This window comes from Eleginops maclovinus, chromosome 20, assembly GCF_036324505.1.
Source record: "Eleginops maclovinus isolate JMC-PN-2008 ecotype Puerto Natales chromosome 20, JC_Emac_rtc_rv5, whole genome shotgun sequence".
NCBI classification, from domain to species: domain Eukaryota; kingdom Metazoa; phylum Chordata; class Actinopteri; order Perciformes; family Eleginopidae; genus Eleginops; species Eleginops maclovinus.
Window position 1 is genome coordinate 6,924,292 of NC_086368.1, and position 12,599 is coordinate 6,936,890.

At 38.5% G+C, this 12,599-nt stretch overlaps 1 protein-coding gene across 2 annotated transcripts in view; it reads right to left on the reverse strand.

Annotated features, from left to right (window-relative positions):
- nisch (nischarin) overlaps window positions 1-12,347 on the reverse strand; it is a 29,706-nt gene extending 17,359 nt beyond the window's left edge. The window contains exons 1-14 of one of the 2 annotated variants that reach the window (XM_063910853.1): window positions 12,148-12,347; window positions 11,067-11,150; window positions 10,167-10,349; window positions 8,788-8,836; window positions 7,825-7,988; window positions 7,614-7,709; window positions 6,804-6,899; window positions 6,564-6,716; window positions 6,015-6,083; window positions 5,316-5,501; window positions 4,403-4,531; window positions 3,941-4,054; window positions 2,669-2,867; window positions 470-585 (exon numbers count right to left, since the gene is read on the reverse strand). In XM_063910853.1, coding sequence (XP_063766923.1) covers window positions 470-585; window positions 2,669-2,867; window positions 3,941-4,054; window positions 4,403-4,531; window positions 5,316-5,501; window positions 6,015-6,083; window positions 6,564-6,716; window positions 6,804-6,899; window positions 7,614-7,709; window positions 7,825-7,988; window positions 8,788-8,836; window positions 10,167-10,349; window positions 11,067-11,150; window positions 12,148-12,228 — 1,719 coding nt within the window. In that variant the 5' untranslated portion in view covers window positions 12,229-12,347. The remainder of the gene's footprint in view (window positions 1-469; window positions 586-2,668; window positions 2,868-3,940; window positions 4,055-4,402; window positions 4,532-5,315; window positions 5,502-6,014; window positions 6,084-6,563; window positions 6,717-6,803; window positions 6,900-7,613; window positions 7,710-7,824; window positions 7,989-8,787; window positions 8,837-10,166; window positions 10,350-11,066; window positions 11,151-12,147) is intronic. The other variant, XM_063910854.1, reaches the window with a different exon arrangement.
- Window positions 12,348-12,599: the final 252 nt, after the last annotated feature.

The window sequence follows — 12,599 nt, forward strand, 5'->3', positions numbered from 1 at the left end:
GACAGCAACACATTCCAAATTCAAATAACACACTTGAAATTAATTCTAGACCTTATTTCTGCTCCTTGTAAATGAACTAATGAGGAAATAACACACAGCATGCCATGCAACAGCCGAGCGGCCAATTGTCCAATTACTTTGGTCCCTTAAAAAGGAGATACCCTGGATAAAATGTGTTGTAATTCCTACACCATTCACCTGGTGTGGATGTAAATACCCTCAAAATAAAGCTGAAAGTCTGCACTTAAAGTACATACTTATTGTTTAATTTATTTCAAATCCATTGTTGTGGGGTACAGAGCCAAAATAATGAAAATTGTGTCAATGTCCAAATATTTATGGACCTGACTGTATATTCCTTTTATCTTCAGCGCATGGCGGCATTCTTATGACCATTTCATTTATTTAATCAAAGTAATATTTAACAGATAACTCAATTTTTCTAATAGTTGTTTTGTGCTGCCCTCACCTGGTCGGGGTCAGCAGACAGAAGGTTTGTATTTGTGTTAAAGCTTGGTGGGGGGGTTGCAGCGTCCACAGGAGGGAGAGCACTGGGAGGAACGGAGTCTTCTCTGCTTGTCACTTCTTAAACAGGAAACCAAACAAATCAGGGACGCTGCGAGGTGAGGAGCGAGCTCTGCAGTCGTACTGATGTCATTCCGGATTGATTGAGAGCTTGACATTTTATATTTTTGTGCAGAATAACTTCAAAAGTTTTACTAAAACAAATTGAGTGTGTTCAGAACATGCTGCACTAATTTGATGCCTGCAACTAATATGATATGAGGTTTATTGTCTCAAAATTAGTTACTAAACCCAGAAATTCTGATGGGTATTTTTTAAACAAGAGATAATAATCAGCACAATAATAAATTATGACAATTATAAATCATTGGAAAACTATATAAAAGGCTTAAATATGATTAAATAACGTTTAGCTTCAGTTAAACATACTCAGTTCTGACAGAAATAATTATTTTAAATATTTGAACACTTTATATCTAATCATGCAGAGTTCCAATCCAAGAATATTTTAAAATATAGAGAAAAAATAACACAGCAATGCTCTTCTTCACTGACAGGAACAAAAACAATTCCAACATGCACTTAGTTGTTATATTTTAGATTCAAACATTCACACAGCGCGCGGCCTGTGCTAAGCGAAGCAGACAGATGTTAATCGGGATTATCAGGGTGTCCAACAACCTTCAGAACAACATTAGTGACCATCAGTCGCTGGTTAGTTTTTGCCCTTGGTGCTCCATCAGCTGTTGAAACAGCCACCAGTCAGTTTTAATGAAATTAATTTTTCAGAAATAAACTCCTCAGATTGATCTCAAACATATTACAACTTTTGTGTTTTGAAGGGGTTTTTTGGTTTCACTAAAGGCACCAGAAATACCTTGTTCTGTGAAGTGGGAAAACAATGTCTGAAAGTGCTGTCTGATGGCAAGGTAAAGCACTAAAAATATTTTACATTTAATGTATACCCCAACTGATAATGATTTTCTTTTGTTGGGTCTTTTTTATGTATCTAAAAATACATTTTGCTGCTGCCCTGTTAAAGAATACATTGCTTAGCTTCGGTGCCGTAACTTCTGCCTAAAAACTGGGGCCTTTCGGACCACCATCTACTGTAGGTATTTCACTAGCTACGTATAAGTACACATCATCAGTCAGTCAGTCTTGTAGTCTAATAATAAGACTAAATGTTTCTTTTTTTAGAAGACATGGTGATGGTGCTATTAAGCTTCAACCACCAGACACTGATTTATCTTTCATGTTGAAATAAACATGTTCGTATCAAACTTAACTTAAATAACTTTAATAGCTGCAAACCCCTAACTCACGGTTGAAGACGTTTTTTGGTCATTTAGCTTACGCCATGTTTTTTCAGTCTTATGCCTGCCTACAAGGCTCTGATTCTTATATCAGTAAAACATCTGTAATTGGCAGAAACATGTATTTATATTAGTTGGTTTGGTAAATGTTAGTACAGCTAGGATTTAATGAGGCTGTTACAACCTGTGCGATGGACAAAAGTAATCTTAATAAAGATATAAGTCAGGAGGAGCTTACAGTTATGAACAGATAAAGCAACAGGCAATTGGTCACCATGTACTGTACATACAGCTCTGGAAAAAATTAAGAGACCACTGCAGCATTATCAGTTTCTCTGGTTTTACCATTTAAAAAAGGTAAGTGTTTGAGTAAAATAAACCTTTTTTTATTTTATTCTTTAATCTACTGACACATTAAACGTTTCTCTCTGTTGGAATTCAACAGACACTGGAATGGCTGCCATACAGATTGAGATTTCTAATACATTTGGAGTGGTCTCTTCATTTTTTCCACAGCTGTACAAGTTATAAGTTCAGTTTGAGCAGAAAGCAAAGCGCATTCTACAGGAAATAAAAAGCTGGGGATATCTGGCTTGAAACAAGATGGAGCAACAGCAGCAGGTTAGCTACATTAGCTAAAAAGATGTTTGATCGATCAGGAAAATAATCCCTATTGGCATCAGCTGCTGTTTTGGGGAATCAGCTGAAAGGCAGAGAAACATACTCATCCGTCTGGCTGTTGCCTTAAATCAAATAAATAAATCTCCCGCCCACCCCCCTCCCGCCCCCTCCCTCAGCCCTGCACAGCCTGATACATACATGATTACCTTGACTGGGGCAGGAGGCCTGCTGGGCCAGACAGGAAGAGAAAGAGGAGGAGGAGGAGGAACAAAAAGAGGAAGTGGTGACAGCGGGAGGAGCGACAGCAGAGGAGCAGTAGGAAGAAGAGGAGGGGGGAGAGGAGGAAGAGTAGGAGGAGGAGAGGTGAGGAGGTGCAGCAGCAGACAGCCTGGTCTCCTCACTGATCTGACGAAAGGACAGAGAGGAGGAGGCTTCAGAGAGCAGCTACATCATTAACCAGAGGAACATCCTAACACCTCTCCCCAGCAGCTCCATCAGCAGCAGAGGAACAGTCACACGGCGGTTGAAGACTGATAGTTTAGCCTCTTATACAGACACAGTACTGGTCTCTTTCAAATATACAACTTGACCCGACCTAGTCCAGTTCAGTTGTATAAATACTGTATATGTACAAGGGTGTGTGATTCGAGAATTAAAACTGTGACTTTCAATTTTAAAAATAATTTTCCAACTTGTGACTTGGTTTCCATTGAATCTGTAAACATGTAGAATATGTGAACAAGCTGCTTTCAATATCCTGGAGGGCTTTGGAGAATATGACTTTGTTTATAAAAGAAAAAAGGAAAAGGGAGCAATTTCCCGAATAAGAAATACAATCTCAAATATTTTTCCATCGTTGTCATTGAAAAAAAAACAAAGGGATGGGTCACAAAACTCCACTTTTAACACACAGATTTAGCAAGCTGCATATTTGTTACAAGTTTTCAAATAGGACTACAACCTCTCAGACTTCATAATGACTGTTTTATGCGTGTTTGATTGACTTGCTGTATGTGTTAAAACTCTGCTGCTGATGTGCACATGTTCAGGCTGAAGAGACCTGTTAGTCATTTACTTATCAGTCACATCTATATGGGGATCTCTTACTGGTCTATAGTAGGTTGGAATTATAAAAACACAACAGAATGTTTCAGGGTAAATTCATATTGGAAGATATGAACATTATAACATTTAACAAAGGTTTGGGTTCAAGATTCTTGTCGAGAGTCAAATCCTTGCAAAACAGAAAATACTGATATTTTTTTAAAATCCCCTAAAAACCTGAAAAACAACGAGTAAAATCCTCCTACGTACAGAGAATTTAACATTCCTAAAAGAAATTAACCAACTACTTATTGACACTGGATTTGTAAATGAAACGCTCATTATTTGAACTCGTCTTTTAGGTGGTAACTGACAAAAATATTGAATATTTAAATAATACAAACTGGTTTGTTGCTGCCTGCAGTTGAACGTACCTTCTTGTCGCCGCTGCTCATCCTGTCTTTGACTTCTTTGGCTTTCTGAATTGCTTTCAACACCTCCACTGTGTCTAGCTCCTTCTCTGTCGTCACCTTACCATCCAGACAAACCTGAAGACGCAGAGACAAGAAAAGAAAAAGGCGGGTTAACACATCCAATTCTGAAGCAGAATCAAGAGCATTAGTAGCTCTAATGAATTAAACTGCAGACATGTTGATATTAGCACTATCAGTTTCAGGATGAGATTATCTATATTAGTTAAAAATATAGAATATTAGGATTTAATTACATTTTCAGCAGTAGCAGCAGAGAGATCACCAGTGTGGTGTTAAGGGTGTTTTATCTGTGCAGTAGTCAAAGTAGTTAGTAACGATACGGCCTTAGCTTGGTGCTATTGGCTGCAGAGGAAGTGGTAGTAAAGAGGTAAATATATTCAGTGTGGGGTTTCATGGGTGTACCTCTGATGCCCGGTCTCCAAACTGGGCCAGGACTTTGGTCCTGTAGTCCGGGATGATGCCCATGGGGTTACTGGACAAGTTGAGTTTCTCCAGACAGGGCAGAGAGCCGATGTTCCTGATCTCCTCCAGCTGGAAACAAACACACCCAAGTCACAAAAAACCCAAGCCCACCTCCCCCGAGTTCCTCGTTAAAATACTTTTTAACATGAACTACGGTTTGTTGTTTTTCCCCACAGTCTTTAGTTGTCTTAAGGGTGGCGATGATGTGTAACCTTTGTTGCATTTAATACTGCAGGAATGAGTCCCAAAACCTGGAAATTAGTCAGCATTTTAGCACTTCATGATCTCTAACATTTGGTTAATAGAAACACTACTCCTGCTTTAGCTAAGTGGTTCTGATGTTGATGCAAACGTGCTCTTGTCTGTTTTTCACATCCTCTGGAAAAATATGTTGGCTTTTTGTTAAGGGAACCAGGCGATGCAAAAATGTTGGTTGAACTAAACAAATATATCTTTAAAGATATTTTATTTAAAGCTCTTAATTTCAGTTAGGGTTTATTTTTTTAACTTCTTCTCTGATTGTAGCATATTTAATACATTTTGTGAAATTGGTAATGTTTTTTAATCGTGAAGATTTTTTTCAGGCCACCAGTGCCTTTATTGTAGTGACAATATTAAAAGGGGGAGACTGAGGGGATGACACGCGAAGATGGGTCCAAGTGCAGATTCAAACTCGAGCATGATGAGCCCAAGTATATGGATTGCCATCTCTACCAAGTGTTCTAAGCGGGCCAGATGTAATGTTTTCATTTGTGCCACAAATGCATCTTTTGCACTCACATTTAAACATAAGAGAAAGACTTCCTGTCAGTTTTTCTGTTGCTTTAACTCCTGGACGTCCCGGTGTGATTACCTGCTCCAGCTGGTTGTGGCTGAGGTCCAGGTTGACCAGTGAGTAGAGCTTGGTGAGGCCGCTCAGCTGCTGCAGCTGGTTGCCGGCCAGACTCAGAGTTTTGATGTTCCCGAGGCGGGTGTGAGCAGCTTCCAGGACTTGCAGGCAGTTGTAGGACAGATCCACGTGAACCAGATTATAGAGGTGCTGCCAACACAGAAAGGTTACTACACAGCTATTGTGATTAATGACAATCTAAACATCTCTAGGGTGTCTAACTGCAGCAGTTAGTACCCGTCTGTTGCAGCAAATTGGTGCAAATCAACAGAAAATGTATAGGACAATATTTTCAGAATCAGAATCCAAAATGCATTATCAATCCTACACCTGAGAGTAAAAATAAAAGTAAACATAAACAGGTAAAAATAGAAGAAGGTATGTAGAAATATTAACATGATATGTACAATAATAGATATGGATAATAAAAGATGTGGAATAATGTTTACTACACCATATAAAAATCATGAAAATGTTATCTATGAAGCTATCTTTGGACTGATGGTCAGACTTAATCATTTTTGGGCTCCTTTACCATTTTCTGACAATTAACAACATATTCAATTAATTGCTTAATCTACAAATAATAATGATCATGTCTATAAATTCAAAATAGTAGGTAGATGCCACCCTATAAATGATAGTGACATACTGTCCACTTACCTGGAGGTTCTCCACTGTGGATAGTTTGTTGTGACTTAGATCCAGAAACTCCACTTTAGGAATCAGTTTCTGCAACAGAGAAACACTCAGAGTCAACCTACAGAACCTGATGTACCTAAACGTTTAATCAAGTACCCACGCTTTTATTTAGCCCTTTGTAGAGACATTAAGATATTAAATACACAATCTGCTGACCTGACCAGCTCTAGCTCGAGATATTAAACAAAACTGATCCCCTGACAACTGACAGAAGATATTTTAAAATCATATTCCCTCAAATCGTATAACTGTCATGGAGTTCATGCTATTAACTAAATAACTCCCGGTATATTACAATTCGATGAACTTGTGAGCATTATTTATTCAACAGTTTTTCCCGAAAACGTATTTTTACTTTAGTCAACTTTTTCGGGATGTCCATGGCCAAAAGAGAAATGTTGCATACAGTTCTAATTATTGGTGAGGACAAAATAAAATATCATACAGAAACAGACTTTTAAACACTACTGTTGACAGAAGTCCACACATTGTTTTCTGTGCATGTCTTACCACGGAGCTGTCGATGGTGCTGATGCCGTTGTGGCTCATGTCCAGCGTGGTCAGGTTCCTCCACACCGGGATGACGGCAGTGACGGGACAGCCTGACTCCGCCCCCTCTGCCTCCCACTGAGAGAACTCACTCGCCTCGGGGACTAGGATTGACTAGAGGGAGACAGAAATATCATTCATCAGGAAACTATCTACTATAATCAGCTTAAACACTAGAGTAGTATTTAATCTACAACTTACCGTCATAGTTTCCATGGAGTGGTGGATACTCAGAGTTGCCAGACTGGACCTCAGAGAGGAAAGACCTCGGATCTGCTGCGAGCTGCACTCACTGATCTGAAGGCGGACAGAGACAGAATTAGAATCATACTTTTGAAAAATGTAAAGTGAATTTGTAAATAAAGGGAAATAACGTTTTTTAGTTGTATATTTCCATTTTCGGAAACTTTGTTTCATGACTTAATTTCTAGATTCGTATTTATAATTTTGAATACAATCAAAAATGAATTGATGATGTTATTACTGTATATATTTAGGACTACTGATCCGCAGGGAGTAGGGAGAGTGTGTAGGAGAGAAACTCCCTCTGGAGGGAACTTCTGGATTTTAGACTTTGCAGACCATTCACATGCACACAAACCTATATAACCCGACTACAGGAAAGGGAAAACCCCAAAAAGCACAACAGGGCCTCTTTAATTGATGAACACATTAATCCATTTATAATTTTGATCTAGTAAAGAATATACTTTATTCTGGAATGGGTCAAAAGAATCAACATCAGGGGTTTCCTCTTTATATCCGTCCAATACCTGTGTGCCATTTTCTGGTGTAACCACATACTTTTAATGGATAACATGTTGGTTAACCTGGTCTTATTCATTCCCTTATCAAACAGGTTTGTGTGTGCCGATTAAGCAGTGTTTTCTTCACACTCAGACAGACAGACAGACAGACAGACAGACAGACAGACAGACAGACAGACAGACAGACAGACAGACAGACAGACAGACAGACAGACAGACAGACAGACAGACAGACAGACAGTACCTCTATCTGCAGCAGTGACTTGAAGACAGACAGGTCGAAGGGGAGACTGCTCTCCTGGATGTTACTGGTTCCTACTGGACCTCTGGTACCAGACACCTGACCAACAGAGAAAAACCAGTGAGAAATAACCACGTCTACTACTGAAGGAAAAGTTAGGATACAAAGCAACTCGGTACGACATGATTTGAGTTTTATAAAAGAGGTGTGAGACCTTGAGGTATCGCAGCCTGCAGGTGAAGTCCAAGATGTGTCCCAGGTCTGTCTTGGCATCTCCGCTGCAGCAGGTTGGTTTTGCCAGACGTAGTTGCTGGGAGATGGAGTAAAGCTGCAGCGGATGGAGAGAAAACACCTCGCCGGCCTGCAGCAACTGCTCCCCTACACCACAAGAAACTGGAACTGCTCAATGTACAGGATTATATCTGTGGTTTCAAGTTTTATTTGGTGGTATAAACAAGGACTGTCACCTGCATCATTCTCTTGTGCTATTTCATTTCTGTTTCTTCTAGCACTATAAAATGACTTGTTTTTATGTCTCTTTCATATTGGATGTCGCACTGTTGGAGGAGACTGGGACTTAAAATGTTCACTACCTACACTGTAACTATTGTGCATAAGACAATAAACCCTTTGAATAATGAGAGATTAGACTTTAATAATCATTTTCAGTACACTGGATTTATTTAGCTGCATAAGCTATTTAAATCATGTATTTTTAAAATAGAATATATAAGCCATTTAAACTGGTATTTACATATTTTGGACTTCTTTGCAACACAAAAAGAAGAGAAAACAATGCTAATTATATCTAAAATTGACAAACGCATTAAGACTGGTTGTTCCACATCATGTCATTGTGCAAGAATCTACTTAGTGTTAATGACTTCTACTCACTGTGAATTAAAACTATGCATGCAACTAAAACATTCTAAATTTACATCCTTGTTCATTAGTTTGTATTGTCCCTGAGAAATGAAGAACATTTAGAGAGGTGATGTCATTGTAAGTATTTCCATCTTACTGTACCTTATCTGTAAAACTGATAGAAGTAACGACAGTGAGAAAGCTGTTGCAGCTTCATAAACTAGAAGCACACTCTCTACTGAAGGAGTTAATTTTTAACACAGTTTTAGGAACACTAGATGAAGATAGAGGGCAGAGGTTGAAGGAAGCGAACCTTTGTTGAACAACTCTTCAGCCAGAGCTGCTGTGATCCCGTTGATCTCCTGAAAGAAAGAAAGAGTTTTTTGAAAGACTGATCCCTTCAAAACAACAAACAAGCTTGATTGCTTCACTACTCAACGATAACATCAGCTAGGTATAGTTTTAACGTTCAACTGCTGATAGATTTTGAACACACTGCTTTGTCTATTCAAAATTAACAAATAACACAGGAAAGGCCTGATGGTTGCTTCAGACCATGACCAACATGCGGTCAATTATTTTCATACCTATACAATAGAAGTTTGCATCATTAATGCGGTGAACAATAAACAACAATAAACTTTGCTAACTCGTCTGTGACAGTCACCACTTTACCATCTTGCATCACATGAGAGGGTTAGTAGCCTTCACTGCAGACACTACTGCTCTGTTGTTGTATGAACATCATCACATAATCAATGGTCACGAGCACCACAAAGACTTTAACACCAGCCTGCAGCAGCAGCTCTAGCACTGGGAAATTATCCGTATTTACAGACAAATTACTGTTCTCCCACTACCTTTTATCTTATGACAGAGCTAACAGTTTTCCACCAATCAGCAACTGTTGATACAACTGAGGCAATTTAAATGTTTAAACAATTTACACAGCTTTAAGTGTAGTAGTAGTAGTATGTTGGTTGCAAAATAGACCCGCCAGACAAGACTCATCTAGATAAAGACATTTTTTTATTAATCTTTAATTATATTTTGCAATTGCTAAACACTGCAACACGCTCAGTTTATTCTGATAAAACAGGGGGGGGGACAAATGGGATGGCACCCGGGCGTGTTCAAACCTGTGTTTAACCCCTAGTATAGCTATATGGCGGGCACATTTTTGGGGCACATTTTCAATTTTCTTCATTTGGTGACAGCATACACAAAAGCTTTAATAACCTTTATTTAATGGCAAATTGAAAGTTACGGATATTTATTTAATTCAACAATTACTTTTAGGATGGAAAGTCGTGTGGCACATGTTTAAAAACAACTGGCGTAAAAACGGATATCTGTGAGTCTGATCAGCCAGTTTCAAATGCTCAGTCTTCATTATAAAATCCATTACATGCATGGAAAAACAAAAATAAATAATTGGAGATTGACAAGATGTGTATCGTTGTATTTAGTCCATAAATAAATGTTCCCTCAGTTCGGTGTTGAAAAACTTCACTTGCCTTCAGGCATATCCAAGAGATTTGAGATGAACTGGAAACATGTCTTGAGTTTGACATTGTCACCTCACATCAGTATTGAAGCTTACACTATTTTGGCTAGAAACAAATCCCTGCAGCCAGCTTAAACAGGCTACTGCACATGTGCAGAGGCTGTAGGAACCTCAAGTGTACTCACATAAAGGTGAAAGTGCAGGAAGCAGGCAAGGGGAGTTGGTGTGGTCTCTGGGAACTGATGCAGCAGCGTCTGCAGGTAAAGCTCCAGCTCCTTCTGCCGCCGCTCCACCAGACTCTTTGAGTTCTTCCCCAACATCTTCTTTGGAGGAAGCAGCCGTCGGTCCACTTTCTTTTCTGCCGTCAGCTGCAGGGAAACGCATCAGGATGAGAGAAAAATTCTAAAAAGCTTTCCACTCTAATAAGAGGATTTGCTGCTTCTCTTTGTTATATATAAATGTAAACTTTTAAGATGTCACCTTGGACTCTGGAAAATGTTAGACATTTTTATTGTTGATGTTAAAATAATGTATTAATTATCTGGAAGACATAGTCATGTTTTTTACAGTTTGAAGCTTGTTCTTTGTGATCCACTTGTAGGCTTGAGTCTACAGTAATTTACTGAAAGGCCCATTGTTACTCTAGAACATTACAATCAACAGATTGTTAATTGATAAACAATAAGTCAACCTTCATTCCAGCATTGACAAAATGCATTACGGTTATTATTAATGATTAACTTCAATTAACATGATGTCACAGGTGAGCATATGGATTTATATTGGGTGTATTGAAGTTTATTAGCAAATGATAAAGATAAAGAAGGAGTTCAGTAAAAGTGGCCAATAAAATTTGTAATTACAAATGTTTGCAAAAGTTTTATGAGTGAAATTACTAAAAAGTCTGTCTTTATTGCTTTCCTCATATTTTGTCATAACAGATATAATAGTTATTGACCCTAAATCCCATATAGCGCTTCTCTATTATACCTTTATGTTTTATCGATAACACAAATAGATTTTAAAAAGTGATTTTGGAAGTATCAAGTTGATTCAGATTTATCTGTGCTGCTCCAGACTCTTACCTTCTCGTGGAGGTCGTGAAAGTCACTGTAGCGATGCTTTACAGTCCATTTGTGCTCTCCATCCGTCACATCAATGATATAGACCTGAAACAGCACATCATGCCATTCAGTGATTACAGCCATCCTGATTCAAAAACTGCTTCCTGTACATGATGGATGCTCTAAAAATAACTGAAGCAAGATCATATACCATATACCACCATTGAACCATCTCCTCATATATGCAACCAACTGCTTTTAGGTCAACAGTGGATCTTCAACTCCACCACATAATTTAAGTTTGAAGGGCTGTAATAATGTCATTATGTCATCAACAGTAGAAAGAAGCAATTGTTGGCAATTATAAATGGTTCAATGGACTTCACTGTACTTAAGAAGAACAACCTAGATGTTATTATCTATTGCAAAAGCTTTACTGGATAAGTTAACAGTATATATATTTTTTTAAACAAATCACCTCTTGCTCCCAATCACCTGACCCAAACCTGATTAATATGCCTTTTTACTATCACTTTCGAATGAGCATGATGTATAAATACTTTGCAATCTGTTTTTAAAAAACAATGTTGTTGTTGTTTTTTTTTTAAAGAGCCATTTGCCTTGATTCTTCTAGCCTCTTATTCCTGTATGTCCTGTTTTTTGTGAGATTATCTGTATTTATCTCTATTATTGTAATGCCCATCTTGACAAGGGTTCACGGACAGAAGAGACATGGGAAAATTCTGGTTAACTTTTGGATAAAAAAAGACATAACAGTACTTATCGTGACACAAAACTGAAGTAAAATATAGAGAGCTGGAGAGGGCTGTTAGGTCTGAAACGTTGATAACCGCTGCAACACTGACAGGTTAGCGCGGCAGCTAACAATCAGCTTGCCTGATCTGTCGTTGTATTGAGTAAAGCCTAAGGAGGAAAACGACATATTGACTGATGGAAACAAGTATTGTAACTGAAAATGTAATACATTCACCGATAGGGTATATTCTTCAACATTCACTCACTGTCACGTTAATTGACCTTAAGCTAAGGCTAGGTACATGCTAACAGGCGCTAGGCTAGAGGAAGCCAGAAAGTAGCTTACAGTGTAGTTTTCCACCGGCTCCGACCCGACAACACACACTTTCCTCTCCGAAACATCCTCTGGAAACGAAGTGGACTCCATCTTTAGATCAGGACGAAGCAAATGCTATCTTTAATTAAGAAATGCAACTTTCATTTAAAACGGCTCTGGAGGATAACCCGCTTTTCTTCTCAGTTAGCTGCCTCCTGACGCCATGTTTGTTGTGTTGCTGAAGCAGCTGACAGCTTTTTTCTTCTTTCTTGTCTTCTTCTTGTTTTACAGAGTTTGGCTTTCAGATCAGTGGCGCATTACCACCACCCTCTGTTAAGAGAAAGCACATAGACTTACACACCATAACCTATATTTTAGCCTCCATGCTTTACAACCTACTCCTACTATAATATAATATCCTCATATTGTCAGCCAACCTAGCACCTAATCCCAGTTTATCCATCATATCTTATAAATTAATT